Below are 16567 nucleotides of genomic sequence, written 5' to 3' on the forward strand. Positions count from 1 at the left end.
CAACTAACTAGTGCAGAGATGGGACAAGAAACTGGTGGAGTCCTCATTATGCACTCAAACGAAACAGGAAGATAGCTCAAAACATTTCTAGTGGCATGTTTCTGGGGCAAATCGGACACAGTTCACAGAACTTTACACTTGAGCTTTGATGGAAGGTGGTTTGCTGATAACGCCTGTTCCAAAAGCGAATGGAAAGCTCCCACACTGCTGAATTTGTTTAAATGGATGCGCGAGAGTTAAGTCTCACACCTTTGGTTGAACTAAATGACCCTTAGCAGGTGCTATTTTTAGACCTCAAGCTTTCACATCATAAAGTTTAAAAAAGAACTATTTGTCTGAAAAGCAGGTAAAGAAATTCATTGACAAGGGCTTAGATGTTTTAGGACTTTAATGTTCTTCACATATTCAACATAAAATACTGACAATAGGTTAACAATAGGGGGAAGACTTTTCAGCAAAGTATCACTCTCATCATCAAACATTACAAAGAAAACAGTCAAGAGAACAGAGGATAAGGTAATTTAACAGAAATGTTTAGTTTAATGGCATAATTAAACAAACAACCAATCAATTTTTTCTTCTACCAATGGAAAGAAGGGTAAAAATGAATCAAGAACTTCTAGCTCTTTTTCATAAAACAGCTTAAAAGAGGAAGGGGAAGACTGAGAAGGGAATGCAACTGTTGCTACTGGAATGCTATAATGCACAAGGTCAAGGATTTAATAAGTTCTGAAAGTCTCTACGTGTATCAGTGATAACTGTATTATTAGAAATACAAATGCATAGACATATAAAGTATATGGTATTAAAAACAGACCTTGCTAATATAAACATATATAAAATATGTCACTTCTCTTGTAATAACAGTAAAAAGCTGGATCTACAGTTTGCCCTTTGCCTGGTACTCCTAAACCATTCCCCAAATCGTCAGTGTTGACCTTGAATCAACAGCCACTGAACCCATAAACCCCCATGGAAGACATAGCTGCATTATACTCAAAGCTGGGGAATTATGCAAAGGGTTTCATAAGCAACAGGAGGAAGGCACATCCTTGTAACAGCTGGGTTGGCCTAAGAAAGTATATAACTGCTACTCCAAGCTAAGCAGACTCCTATGGATTTGTTTTATTCTGCATTTGAAAGACTAAGCCAATTCTTTGCCAAGCCCACAGATGTCTAGACTCAGCACCTAGAGGGCCCCACCTACCCTCTGTGCTGTGTGTTCCTATGACTCCAGAAATAATTGCAGTTTGCATTATTAAGTTCATAGGTAAGTTTGAAATCTAACTAGAAAAAGTAGCAGCAAAGGCAAAATAAGCTGGAATTTGTTAGAAAAGCAATGGGAAGATTTCTTAAAATGCTGCCAGTTCAAGTCAGAATTAAGGCGAACATTAGGTCCCACCAGCTTTGCAGAGCCATAGGTGCTTTGCTGCTGCTCATAATAAATATGTTAATTTGAGAAAAATACTGTTTGTTAACTTTTTGTAGCCATCCCCAAGTTACTTTAAACTTTGTATGTCGTTCAAGAACAGAGCATATCCTGGTTAGGATGTGTTCATAGCTGATGCATCTCCAAAAAATTTTTCATGAAGGTGGCCAGCTTCTGAACATCTTCAATCGTGACAGCATTATACAGAGAGGCCCGGATGCCTCCCACAGACCTAGAATGATGAAAGATCCAACCATTATGAAGAAAAACATCTAATTTAGCACCAAAATGACATTTTCTAGCCACCAGCTCCTGAGAGTTGCAGCACCTGAGACCATTGTGTCCAGTCTCCCAACTAAAAACTCCAGACAGGTGGTACAGAGCTTCATGCCTCTCAGTCATCATAAAATTCTCCCTTAAGCTGTGAAGGTTCACCATGCTCACATTTAACCTAGAGTCATTCGAACTACTCACTCTTGGCAAAGAAAGAAAACAAGATGCAGGGAAGAAAAGATAAGCTGGAAGAAGATAGTGATTCTTGCTCACCATTCATGAGCCTCCTGTGACACTGCCATCAAGATGGGGGCCAGGCATCTCCCTGTTGCTATTCTTATGTAAGGACATTTATTTTTCATACAGCATGCAAGACTGGCTATGCAATTTGATATTCAGAGGGAATAATGATATTCTACCTCCAAACCAGAGTGGGGCTGGCCTCAGCAGAGATGGAATGGCAACCTCTGTGCTATACAAGCAGTGTAAGAGATTTTCAAAGGTAATTCTGCCAAAACCCCAATGGAAGATGTAGTTCCATTATACTCTCAGCTGGGGAATTATGCAAAGGGTTCCATAAACAACAGGAGGAAGGCATATCCTTGTAATAGCTGGGTTGGCCAAACAAATTACATAATTGCTTCTCCAAGATAAGCAGGCTCCTATAGATTTGTTTTATTCTGCATTTGATAAACTAAGCCAATTCTTTGCCAAGTTTGTGGACTGCAGATGTACTCACCTATGCCCTTTCAAAGATAACATATTGAGTTCAAGAGCTTTATCGAGAAATCTTTTTTCTAAAGCATCATCTCCTTTGGCATTGCCAATGCGGAATGGAATATTCATCTTGCTTCTATTCTGCGGCTCCACTGGACATCTGAAAAACATGTTTGTTATTCCAGCTACTTTTCTGAAATGTATAGATTGCCATCAACAAATCAACAGGTTCTTTTTTTTTTTTTTTAGCACTTCCTAGATGCACACACAGGATTTTAAAAAAAAAAACAAAATCTGCCCCAGCACATTTGTTTTCTTAGGGAAATCAGACTCTTGCATATGGAACAGTGGGTTATCATCCCCTTGTATGACTTGTACTTAATTTCCATCAGCCTCAGTTTCCTCACCTGGATATTCGGAATAATAGTATCTCCATTTCATTTCAGACAAGTTGTGACAGTTTAGTGGTACTATATATATGAAGCTTCCAACACATGGCAGCCACATGGCAACTGTGACTGACCCCTTTCTCTGCTCTGCAAGCCTGCAGGGAAATAATAAGTTGGTCCTATAGTGGCTGTAAGGTAAAAATAATGAGCAGCAACTTCCAAAGGACTTACTATGGTATACTGCCCCAAGCTGTGTGACCTTGAACAAGTTACTTAACCTCTCTCAGCTGTGCCTCACCTTCCTCATCTGAACAATGGAAATAATAAGGAACCTATGTCAACCACCTCAAATTGTTGTGAGGATTAAATAAGTCAGTGTTTATAGAGAATTTTTGTCGCCCATTTAAAAATAAGAAGAGATGGAATCTAGTTTTCCACGTTTTGAATCTGGGCTGGCCTTGTGACTGGCTTTGGCCAAAAGAGTACAACAGACTCTTCAACTTCCAACGCTAGGACTCAAGAGATCTTACAGCCTCTCTTCCCACTTTCTCTCTCTCTCTTTTTTTTGAGACAGAGTTTCACTCTTATTGCCCAGGCTGGAGTGCAGTGGCATGATCTCAGCTTACCACAAGCTCTGCCTCCTGGGTTCAAGTGATTCTCCTGCCTCAGCCTCCCAAGTAGCTGGAATTACTTGTATGCGCCACCACACCCGACTAATTTTGTATTTTTAGTAGAGAAAGGGTTTCTCCATGTTGGTCAGGCTGGCCTCAAACTCCCAACCTCAAGCGATTTGCCCACCTCAGCCTCCCAAAGTGCTGAGATTACAGGCGTGAGCCACCACACCCAGACTCTTCTCACTCTCTTAAAATATTGCTGTCACTTAAGCATGTTTGAAATAACAGCATGCTGAAGATAAGTGTCCCAGCCAACAGCCAGCACCAACTGCCAGATATGTGAAACCACTGTAGACCATCTGGCTCCAAATGAATAACCAGATGATGACTTCAGTCGAATGAGGCATCCCAAGACCAGCAGAAGAACCCCCCAGCTGAGCTCAGCCCAACCCGCTGACTTAAAGAACCATGAGGAAGAGAATGGTGGTTGTTTTCAGCCATTAAGTTTTAGGGTGTTCTATGATGCAGAAATAAATAACTGACACAATTTAAAACTGTGGCTGGAACATTAAATACTATATAAGCAACTGTTAATACATTTATATTTTAAAAAAATTTTTATTTTTAATTTTTCTGGGTACACACACGGTAGGTATATGTATTTATGGGAATAAATTCATCTTTTTATTCCCAGCACCTTGCATAAGGCACATACAGACTCTCAAAAATGATTATGAGTGAATTTTTGTCTAGAAAAGATTCATGTTTGACTTCAGTTTCTGCTTTGGAAAATAAGCAGCCAAAATTATTTTTCACAGACAATCAAAGGAGATAAATGGAAAAACAGCTGACATTACTCTGCAATTAAAAAAAAAAAGTACAGTAGGTAATAACCCTCTCTTTCCCTTTGCCCAAGTATATCCTATTTTATTCTTATACTTTCATGGGGTGGAATTCATTAAAATTACAGCAAATGAAGGCAGTGTGAGAGGCGCCCTGAGGCCATATCTGTAATTCTTGCTAGAGTTAATGAAAGTCTAGTACACACCTTCAAGCAAGAGAGAGGCCAAAAGGGGGACCAAATATGTGGAAAGGACTTTGAGCCTGAATTCCAGGCCCCACTGTTCGAAGTGGTAGGTTTCACAGCTGACACTGAAATTAAACATTCAGCAGCTACCCTCTTTTGATATTCCACTGCCTCAGGCTCCCTATGTGAGGCTCCAATCAGAGAGGTGGAGCAACTAAAAGCACATTTAATTTAAGAGAAAAAAATTGGCCGGCATGGTGGCTCACACCTGTTATCCTAGCACTTTGGAAGGCTGAGGTGGGAGGAGAGTTCAAGACCAGCCTGGACACAATGAAACCCTATCTCTACTGAAATACAAAAGAAATTATCTGGGCGTGGCAGTGTGTGCCTTTAGTCCCGACGACTTGGGAGACCGAGGCAGAAGAACTGCTTGAACCAGGGAGGTGGAGGTTGCAGTGAGCCGACACTCCAGCCTGGGTGACAGAGCAAGACTCCGTCTCTACCAATAAATAAATAAATAAACAAATAAATAAATAAATAAATAAAGGGAGAGAGAAATTGAAAGCAGGAAGTATTAAGTATCTGTATTTACAGTTCCTCTCCCTACAATTTACCCATCTTATCGTGAAAGCAGAAGATCTCACAAAGCAATAATGTCATAAAAGCAAGAAATTAAAGATTAAATTGTTATGCAACAAATATTTATGCACTACCCATGGGAGAATGTCTTCAGTATGGGACTGGAGGGAGAAAAAAAAGATTAAGGGAAATTATCAGCTCCTAGTCTACAGAGAGATGGCTCCAAAGGGAATCACGATTACTATACATAACAAAGGTTGCAAGGGCAGAGAAGCCAGATAAGGAATTCTGTGGAGCCAAGGCTGGCAGGGTTTCAGGGGAGGGGATGCAGACAGGTTACAATGGATGAGAAGAAGGAAGGGCATCTGGCAGACAGCTGCATCTGCAAAGGCACAAAGGCTTCGAGCAAGTCCGCTGATTTAACTGGAGCGCTGGCTTCCCGGCTGGCGTGGCTGGGAAGACCCACAGGGCCGGGGATGTGGAGTACCCTGTGGGGAACTGAACTGGATCCTTGAGCAATGAGGAGTAATCTGCTTTCTACAACAAAAGGTGGTCTGTGTTTTAGAAAAACAATTGTAGCACACACAGGAGACAATGGAGGGAAGAAACCGGGAAGCCCAGAGACCTGCTGGAAAGCTCTTATAAAGAACTTTCGGAGAACGATCCAAGATGGCCGATCGCTAACATCCCGGGATTGCAGCTCTCAGGGAAGGCGCGGAGAACTAGAGGACGCCACACTTTCAGACAAAGTCTGGTCGCTCACGGAGCAGAAGATCCCCCAGTGGTGGAAACACAGGAGTCGCCAGTGCGACTCTCGTGGTCGGCGCAGCGGTTCCGCCGGCACCTCGACGCAGCAGCGCTCAGCGCAGAGTAAACAGGACCGGTTCCCCTTCTGACCGAGGTTTGGAGCCCTGGGAAGGCAGAGTCGCCTACAACGGAAACAAGAAGGAAGCCCGACAGGAGAATCCTGGGCAGAAAAGCACCATCAGTTTTAACGCCGCTGCTCTGCTGGCCCTGGGAACTAACAACCTGGACGTCCACTCAAGAGACCTAATCTGAAAGTTGGTAATTTCAAAGACGACAGGAGGATAAATTTACAATGACGGGAAGAAACCAGCGTAAAAAGGCTGAGAATACTCAAAGTCAGAACGCCTCTCCCTCTAAAGATGATCACAGTTCCACATCAACAATGGAACAAGGCTTGATGGAGAACGAGCGCATCCTGATGACAGAATCACTCTTCAAGGAATGGATAATAATAAACTTCAGTGAGTTAAAAGAACATGTTGTAGCCCAACGTAAAGAAACTAGGAACTTTGAAAAAAGGTTTGATGAAATCCTATTGAGAATAGACAACTAAGAGAGGAGTATGAGTGAATTAATGGAACTGAAGAATACAATACAGGAACTCCGAGAAGTATGCACAGGTTTAAACACTCGAATTGTTCAAGCAGAAGAAAGGATATCAGAGGTCAAAGTCCAACTTAATGAAATAAAACGTGAAGAAAAGATTAGAGAAAAAAGGATAAAAAGGAATGAGCAAAGTGTCCAAGAAATGTGGGACTATGTGAAAAGACCAAATTTACGTTTGATAGGTATACCTGAATGCCACGGAGAGAATGAATCCAAGCTGGAAAATACCCTTCAGGATATTATTCAGGAAAATTTTCCTAAACTAGCAAAGCAGGTCAACATTCAACCCCAGGTAATACAGAGAACACCACAAAGATATTCCTCAAGAAGAGCAACCCCAAGGCACATAATCGTTAGATTCACCAGGGTTGAAATGAAGGAGAGGATACTAAGGGCAGCCAGAGAGAAAGGTCAGATTACCCACAAAGGCAAGCCTATCAGACTTACAGCAGATCTCTCGGCAGAAACTCTACAGGCCAGAAGAGAGTGGGGGCCAATATTCAACATCCTCAAAGAACAGAACCTTCAGCCCAGAATTTCATATCCAGCCAAACTAAGCTTCACAACTGAAGGAAAAATAAAATCTTTTATGAACAAGCAAGAACTCAGAGATTTTATTACCACTAGGCCTGCTTTACAAGAGCTTCTGAAAGAAGCATTACACACAGAAAGAAACAACCAGTATTAGCCTTTCTAAAAATACACCAAAAAGTAAAGAGCACCAACATAAAAAAGAATTTACACCAACAAATGGATAAAACAGCCAGTCAACATCAAATGGCAGTAACCCTAAATTTAAATTGACTGAATTCCCAATCAAAAGACACAGCCAAAACCCAACGGCATGTTACATCCAGACCTGTTTCACATGCAAGGATACACAAAGACTCAAAACAAAGGGATGGAGAAAGATTTACCAACCAAATGGAGAGCAAAAATAAATAATAAATAAATAAAAAGCAGGAGTTGCAATTCTTGTATCGGATAAAATAGATTTTAAAGCAACAAAGATATAGTGGTAAAAGGATCAATGCAACAACAAGAGCTAACGATCCTAACACCCAGATAGGAGACTTAGATTCAATGAGACAGAAAATTAATAAGGATATCAAGGACTCGAACTCAGATCCAGAACAAGTAAACTTAATAAATATTTATAGAGCTCTCCAATTCAAATACACAAAATATACATTCTTGTCAATACCACATCACACCTACCCATTAGTTTAAATGAAACATTGATTGGCCATTATTAATACCCAATTTTTTTCAAAATAAAGCAATATTTCCATTTACTCTCCCTCTTTCTCTTCCTCTTTCTTCCTCTCCTTTACTTATTTTTTTTTTCTTTACTTCTCTCAAAAAAAAAAAAAGAAATCAACTTGTAAACCTCTAGATCCAGGTCGGCAATGTCTCGTTCATTGCTTGATTTCCTTTCTTCCCTTCCCTCCCTCCCTCCCCGCTTCCTCCCTTCCTTCCTTCCTTCCTTCATCCCTTCCTTCCTCCCTACCGTCCTTATTCCCTTCCTTCCTGCCTTCCTCCCCCCGCCAAAAAAAAAAAAAAAAAAAAAAAAGAACTTTCTAGGGTTCCAGTGTCTAATATGGCCACAGCAGTCCTGATGACCAAAGTCATTTTTTTTCCATTTTTAGGAAGCTACATAGGAACAACCAGATCACAGAGCTCTGAAGCTATTGTCATGTGAATGAACCTGTCTTCCGCTTTATTCGTGAATGCTGCATATCTATTTTGGATTGTACACTGAGTTTGCATACTTACGCTTTGATTCATAGTAACGTCTCATGCTATGGATTTGCATTGAATGCAAACTGTAAATTAAAAAAAGGAAGTGGCTGAAAAAAAATACTTTCTAGGTCAAAAGGCTTAGGGTCTGTACCAAGGTGCAGGCACTGAGGAGCTTCAAGCACGGGTGGCAAACTCAAAGCCAGCAGGTCCTAGGTCCTGTGCCACTCCCACAAATGAGTAGGACAGGTGCCTGCGTGGAAGGTGCAAACAAGCTCTCTCCCATTTTATACTTGGAGGACTACTAGTCTTTACTTCCACAGAGAAAGAGGCTCTCCCTTTTTTTTCCTGAAACACATGTGTGTCCCTGTCAAAGTTGCTTTTGCCCATTTTCAGAGACACATGGATTATGGAATAAGAAACCTAGATCTCTAAGTATCTTCCAAGAGCCCAATGTTGGCTCAAATTGTGTATTTAAACAAGGGTGACCCCCACTGAGCATCACTATGGGCTGGATCTAGCCCCTGCTCCCCAGTGAGCAACTCCTGGAGTTAACACCAGATTTCAGAGGTGACCAGGTCTGTTGCTTGAATGGGTTGAGGGGCGCAGTAGAAGAAGGGGCCAAGGCGGGCTGAGAGGGCCCTGGATGGGTGTGGAACCAGCTGGTAACCCCAGGGCTACAACTATGTAAGCAGAAAGTCCAAGTGGGAGCCAGGGAAAGAGACACACTTCCCAACTTCTAGGTGGAACATGGAGAAGCTGTCAACAGGCATTCTGGGAAAACAGTTCCCATGGCCAGAGAAACTAGGAAATGCTGTATTCACAAAGCTAGGCAGGCCTCCTCACTCCTGACTTCCTGAACCCTCTCAGTGGCTCCACAGCCACGTAAATGAGGAACCCCAGGAGGCCAGACAGGAACACAGTGTTTCCCCCATGACTCAAAAGCCCTTCCTATCGTGGGGATGACAGTTCCAGAGAGTCCCCTCGGGGAGACACTGCTCAGAGACACACCAGGACTTCCCAAGGTACTAGGGGAGAGGAACACGCGGAGATACACCTTTAGCCTGGGACACCCGTCCCACAGAGGTGGTGGGATGCAAGAAAGTTACAAGAGATGGGCGGTCGATGAAGAAACATCACTCCACAGTCAGGGCCCTCTGAAGCGATGTGCCACATACACAGGGAACACGAAGGAAGTGCATGTGAAAAGAGAGAAGCCCACCAAATGCCTCTCTTAACTACCTGGTTTTGTCAACAAAAAATTAACTTTAAATTTGTACACGATTATGAGAATCTTGAATAAAAATATGACGCTCTGCCACCCCTGTTCCCACAGAGGTGGCTACCCTTATGGTCTGCTGCGCATTCTTCAAGATCATTTTAGATATACACATGTACGTCTGTGTGTATATGCGTGTGTACATGTATGTGTGTCTGTGTACATATGTATGTATATATCACTATTGTAGGCTTTTTTGTTTTTGTTTTTGTTTGAGGCAGGGTCTCACTCTGTCACGCAGGCTGGAGTGCAGTGGTCCAGTCTCAGCTCACTGCAGCCTCAACCTCCCAGGATGAAGCAGTTCTCCCACCTTAGCTTCCCGAGTAGCTGGGACTACAGGCGCACACCACCACACCGGGCTAATTTTTATTAGTATTATTATTTGTAGAGACGAGGTCTCAATGTGTTGCCCAGGCTCGTCTTGAACTCCTTGGGGTTAAGCAATTCTCCCACCTTGGCCTCCCAAAGTGCTAGGATTACAAGCATCAGCCACTGCGCCTGGCCTTGTTGCCATTTTCAAAGACTAATAGATTTGTCTTTTTCTGCACTTGCTCTTGCTCCTTTTGGTCTGATGACATAACACAGTCATCTTCCCATGTGTGCTCAGAGACCTGCTCCATCCTTCTCAATGCAGTTATTCCATACTACCCACAGGTCCTAATTTATTTCATCAGACCCTATTGATAGGCATGTGTCCATATCTTCACCATTACATCCTACAATGGATTTGCTGGTGCCTAATTTTGTGCACAGTGCTATACCCAGGCAGAGGGCTGGGGAAGGGTAAAGGTGTAGACATAAAAATCCTTGGTCAGCCGGGCACGGTGGCGCACGCCTATAATCCCAGCACTTTGGGAGGCCGAGGTGGGTGGATCACGAGGTCAAGAGATCGAGACCATCCTGGTCAACATGGTGAAACCCCATCTGTACTAAAAATACAAAAATTAGCTGGTGGTGGTGCGCACCTGTAGTCTCTGCTACTCGGGAGGCTGAGGCAGGAGAATTGCTTGAACCCAGGAGGCAGAGGTTGCGGTGAGCTGAGATCATGCCATTGCACTCCAGCATGGGTAACAAGAGTGAAACTCCGTCTCAATAAATAAATAAATAAATAAATAAATAATCCTTGGTCAAAGCACATGTGAGTTTTGAATTACAATGAATGCTGCAATCTTTGCTCCAAATTTGTCCAGATTTATACTGTCACCAAGAGTGCATTCCCTTGCTGGCACCAGATGTTACCAAGCCTTTTAATGTCTGCAGATCAAAGGCAAAATCTATCTCATGGTTTTAATCTGCAATAGCTAAGGAGCTAATGAAGACAGCAGGTTTCCATGTGTCTAAGAGGCAGTTGCATTTCTTCTGAGTTGTTTCCTCATACCACACCCCCCATTTTTATTTCCTTATCCTTTTTCATTCCTGTGTGGGTTCTTGCCTATATTAAGGATAGTAACCTTTATGTGTTATATACTACAACATCTTTCTCATTCTGTCATTTTTAATTCCATTTACGATGTCTTAAGTCATACGAATTTTTTTTTTTTGAGATGGAGTTTCGCTCTTGTTACCCAGGCTGGAGTGCAATGGCGCGATCTCGGCTCACCGCAACCTCTGCCTCCTGGATTCAGGCAATTCTCCTGCCTCAGCCTCCCGAGTAGCTGGGACTACAGGCACGCACCACCATGCCCAGCTAATTTTTGTATTTTTAGTAGAGACGGGGTTTCACCATGTTGACCAGGATGGTCTCGATCTCTTGACCTTGTGATCCACCCACTTCGGCCTCCCAAAGTGCTGGGATTATAGGCGTGAGCCACCGCGCCCGGCCCATACAAAATTTTTAAATTTTCATGGACTTAAATATGTCATGCTTTTACTTTATGGCTTGAGCTGTATGGCCTAAGGCCTTTTGCACTCCCAGACTTAGACAGCAGCAAAGGCTCTGGAAGGAGGCTTCCACCCCCATGTTCATAGCCTGCTGGTCCCACTTCCCAGCTGCATCTTTGTTCTATCTGTGCTTCTGTCGCATAGGCTTAATGTCTACTTCACAGGGTTGAGATGACAAAATGCATTCACCTTATGTGTGAGGTGCCTAGGACTCTGCCTGCTTCATTTAATTTTGGGGTCTTCACTAGACCCATCAATTGCCTCCTTCTCTTTCCTAAGGCCTGACACCCACAGAAGGTGGTAAAGGTGACCTCAGATCCAGACACGGAATCTGTCACTTGGACATCCTTATGTAATAAAATTAATGTTTATTATATATATAATTAATTATATTACATAAGCTTATATTATATAAGCACTTAGTGTTAGGAATATCCTAATTTCTTTACAGAATAATGATCACAAATAATGATATTAAGAGCTAACATGCAAGGAATGCCTTTTATGTGCCAAGCACTGTTTGTAGAGCTTTATACAAATTAACCAGCACAAGAGTCCTCCATCCTTAATGTAAAAATGTTCTCAATCCTTATATTTTATACTCGTGATTCAGAAACATTTCCTTTTAATTCTCTTGACAGTTATAAGAAGTATGTATCATTATTACCTCCATTGTACAGATGAGAAAACTGTAGCTTAGAGCAGTTAGGTCATTTGCACGAGGTCACATGCACCACAATGGCAAAGTGGGAATTCTAAGCCCACGTGAGTTCAGCATGGGGTCAGCCAGCACAGTGTGAGTGACTGGGTTATGGAATCAACTTGGAGGCTTCGATTGTTCTCTTATCCAGTCCCAGCATTCCCTGCCAAGGTCACTGGCAAGGCTGGTGCAACCCCCAGCAAACAACCTGGAACTATGTTAAGTAAAAGAGCTGGCTTACGAGTCAGGGGGCATAGAAGTGAGAAGTTGTGCATCTTCTCAGAGACAAAACAGGAGCAAAGGTGGTGGTAAACTGCAAATTCTAATTCTAGGTATTCCTCTTTAAAAGTGCCCACCTCCCATGGGCCATGCTCAAGTATTTCCACAGTTCCAGAGAAAAGAAGAATTTCCTGAAAACACAAGTGAGTTCAGGTACAGCCTGGGAGTCTCCAGCTGTAAACAGAGGAGAGACAGAGTAAAGCCTCCTCTCCACTCCAGCAACAAGGTCCCACAGGACACCAAGTGCCTGGGATGATGCTCAGGCAGGCAGCTGAGGGGGTGGTGGGAGTTCCCACAAAGAGGTTTATTCTGAAAAGGACCAGAAGTCCAGGGTCAAGGCAGTTCATAAATGAGTGAGGAGTTCTGGGTGTGAAGGGTGACCAGATGCCCCAGAAGACCCACCTGCCACATTAGTTCAGCAGGCTGCCTTCTGGGAGAGGCCCAGGTTGAGTGCTTGGAGTTAAAGGACATAGGGACAGCGGAGATGGATTTAGGAGATTCCCAGAATTCCTTCTGTGCTTTCTTATTTTGTTCCTGATTCCTTTAATTTTTTCCCAGAGGTATCACCATTCTTTCTGTCCTCTAATATCGTGCCTACACATCTGTATGGATGAGTGGATGGGTGAATGAATGGGTGGGTATATATATAAATGGGTGGATGGGTGGGTGGAAGGATGGGTGGATGATGGATGGATAGATGGATGAGTGAGGGGGTGGATGATGGATAGGTAGCCGGATGGTGAATCAATAGATGGATGGGTGGGTCAATGGTAGATGGATGAGTAGATGAATGTATAGGTGAATAGGTGGACAGATGAATGGATGAGTGAATAGGTGTATGGATAGATGGATGGGTGGGCAGGTAGATGAATGAATGAATAGGTGGACTAAATACATCCTCGGAAGCTTCCACAGACCTTCCTTCCAATCTCAGCATAAGCCATCCCCTTCAAGCAGCCCATGCTCTGCTCCCCAAACACACTGTACACTCTTCCCTCTGTGCCTTTGCAGGGATAGTCCTAACCTTTCTAAAAGTGCTTCTGCCCTCTTCTCTGCCTAATTCTACTCATGACCAGGACTCATAATAAGCTCATGCAAAAGCCCTCTCTTCACCTCCAACCAAACAGTATCCCCCTTTTCCAGGCTCATGACACATTCTTTAGCCCTTGGCTGTGAACTCCTTGGACACCTACTGCTAATTGTGCATGTTAAATGGCTTCTGTGAGCACAGGCAGGGTATCCTGGCCTCCCCACTCACACATCAAGGTCTAGGGTAGAAGCTTCCCCAGCACAGAGCCCCAGCCTGCACTTGCTTCTCTGTTGCACAGAACCAGAGAACAGGGAGTAATGCAGAGTGTGTATCACTTCCCTGAGATGGCATCTGGGAAAGGAGCCCAAAGACCAAGGCATCCTGCCAAGCCTAACTCCCCCTGGGCTTGCAGCTAGATGAGGGCCACAGCATGCCAAGAGCTCACAGGAGGAGGCAACAAGCATTGCAAGAACAAAGGTGGCAGCAGCATGCCATCCACAAAGTACACCAGCACTGCCCACCCATGGGTGGTTATGGAGATGTGTTAGTAAGCCTTGGCTAAAAAATACAATTCTAAGTTAGGATTGAGGCATCATTTTGTCTGTCCCATGTGGCCACTAAATTCTCTGAGAGAGAGAGCAAATTTCCAACTTACCATCAAACAGGTATTTTGGTTACAACAGACTGAACCCCAAAGTGTAATGACCACTAAGAAGGGGATTCTCAGTTGGGTACATGAGTTTAAGCATTTGTGTATATTTGTCAGCGCACATACACGCACACAGCAGAAAGTCTGGTCTTCACATACCGCACCCACCTTGAGGAAAAGGGAAAAGCAAATAAAGATACCACCTGTCACACTTCTCTGCATCCCAGACACTGCAGTGGATGTTTCGCATCTGGCATTTTGGTGAAGGTGAAGGGCCTATTGTTGTGGATTGAATGGTGACCTATGAAAAGGTATGCCCATGTCCTAACCCCCAGAATATGTCAACAGGACCTATTTGGGAAAAAAAAGCCTTTGCAGATGTCATTATTTGAAGGATCTTGAGATGAGATCATCCTGGATTATCTGGGCAGGCCCTAAATCCAAAGACCTCTCTTTTTAAGAGAAAGAAGGGAAGACATGGCAGAAAGGAGAAGGCCATGTGAAGACAGATGTGGAGGCTGGAGTGATACAACCACAAACCAAGGACCACCCGGAGCCACTAGAAGCTGAGAGAGGCAAGACATGGCTCTCTGGAGGGAGCAAACCCCTGCCGACACTTTGATTTTGAGCTTCTAGCCCCAGAAGAGTGAGAATTAGGTTTTCTGATGCTCTGAGCCACTAAGTCTGTAGTACTTCGTTACAACAGCCCCAGGAAACTAGTACAAGACCCAAACATTTTCTGTGGCCCACGCAGGTACAGGGCCAGTAGTTAAGACTTATGCATTAATCATTTGGTCACAGAAATATTTAGACTGGAGTCAACCCATGCCAAAGCCAACTCCATTGACAGACTCCGGGATAACAGCATCTGTTTTACAAGGAAAGCAGTAACTTTCTTAAAAAGGGAAATAATGCAGAAGAGGAGGCCAGGAGTGAGTATTTACCCCAAAGGTCTCTAACAGGAGTCCTTAAATTGACATATTCCATAAAGTACATGTGTTTTTTCCCAGAAAACCTACAAAGCAAGCACGGAATAGATGGTACCCACCCCAAGGTGTGAACTGAGATTCTTTCCCAGAGCGATGCTTTGGTGTGATAAACATCACTACCTACTGGGACACAGGTCCCATAGCCTGAGAACCCCGGGGTGGCGTACAGGAGGGAAGAACTCACCACCCACTCCTCTGCTCATGGGGGCCAGGGTCACCCACCCACCCACATTCACCAGCATTTTAATGTCTCAGAGAAAGGTGAATACATCCACTTTTCAAGGGTACACAGTACATACACGATTTTAAATTCACAAGCGGCAAAATACGAGATAAAATCCATTGACTTACACATAGAATCCTTGAGAATTATCAATAATCTCATAAATCATTTGGGATTTGATGGAGCTAAGCTTCTCCATGGCCACGGCACCTCCATTGTTTTTAATCCACTCCAGGACCAAGCCCATAACGTAGATGCTAAAATGAAGATTTTTTAAAAATGTATTTAGCTCATCTTTGCAAAAGTAGAACTACATTCAAGCAAACTTCCATTTAAGTTGCATTAAAACAGACTTAACGCATTATTTGAAATAGACAAGATAGGTGCAATGGCTCACATCCCTAATCCCAGCACTTTGGAAGGCCGAGGCAGAAGGATCGTTTAAAGCCGGGAGTTGGAAACCAGACTAGGCAACAAAGCAAGACCCATCTCCACAAAAAATGAAAAATTAGTTGGGCATGATGGCAGGCGCCTATAGTCCCAGCAACTTGGGAGGCAAAGTGGGGAGGAATGCTTGATCCCAGGAATTCGAGGCTGCAGTGAGCTATGATCACCCCAATGCACTCTAGCTTGGGTGACAGAGCAAGACCCTATCTCCAAAAAAAAAGAAAGAAAGAAAACACACAAGACAGAAGCAGGGCCTGTGTGAACAAAAGCATGTCATGAAGCAAGGATTAGGGTCAATCCAATTCTAGACCCCTGGGGGCCATTCAGAAAAAGGTTTAATGAGAGTTTTCACTATCCTATCAGTTCCTCCCTGTCCAGCCCAAGCCCTAATGTAAACTCTTCATGACAACCAGAACACACTTCCCTATCTCCACCAGAAGGCACCTGCCGACCCCAATCATGCTCCTACCCAGAGCGGGCTCTTTACTTTCTCAACTCCCAGGGCACCTTGCCCATATTAGCTGCACAGTTTTTTTCCACTTGCTTCTTTATCTTAAGCTTCTGTGTGCCTGTGGTTTGGCCTGTGTGGTCTTGGAAGGCTAGAAGCACACACACTGTTCATCTTTTCTACTGACAGCCTTACCACAGTTCCTTCCAGCCAGCAGAGAGCAGTGTGGCGGAGTGGTTAAGAGGACTGACTCCAGTCACAGGGCAGCCACTCACTAACAGACTATCCAGGATTAGTTACCTTGGCTTTCCCATCTGGAACCCAGAGATACACCTACCTGCAGTGGACACTTGGCGTTTTATCCACCCTGTTCTTCCCACCTCCACCCTCCAGCCAATATGCAGTTCCAGCAAGGCCCCTGGCTCCTTGGTCTCAGAGGTGGGCATGGGACCTAACTGGGC

The 16567-nt window shown here is 43.7% G+C and overlaps 1 protein-coding gene across 2 annotated transcripts in view; it reads right to left on the reverse strand.

The window, feature by feature from the left end:
* Nucleotides 1-370: 370 nt before the first annotated feature.
* PSAT1 (phosphoserine aminotransferase 1) overlaps nt 371-16567 on the reverse strand; it is a 35203-nt gene continuing 19006 nt past the window's right edge. Inside the window, exons 7-9 of one of the 2 annotated variants that reach the window (XM_035304234.3) lie at nt 15340-15468; nt 2442-2579; nt 371-1661 (exon numbers count right to left, since the gene is read on the reverse strand). In XM_035304234.3, the coding sequence (XP_035160125.2) occupies nt 1556-1661; nt 2442-2579; nt 15340-15468 (373 nt within the window). In that variant the 3' untranslated portion in view covers nt 371-1555. The remainder of the gene's footprint in view (nt 1662-2441; nt 2580-15339; nt 15469-16567) is intronic. The other variant, XM_078349260.1, reaches the window with a different exon arrangement.

This window comes from Callithrix jacchus, chromosome 1 (genome assembly GCF_049354715.1).
Source record: "Callithrix jacchus isolate 240 chromosome 1, calJac240_pri, whole genome shotgun sequence".
Taxonomy (NCBI): domain Eukaryota; kingdom Metazoa; phylum Chordata; class Mammalia; order Primates; family Cebidae; genus Callithrix; species Callithrix jacchus.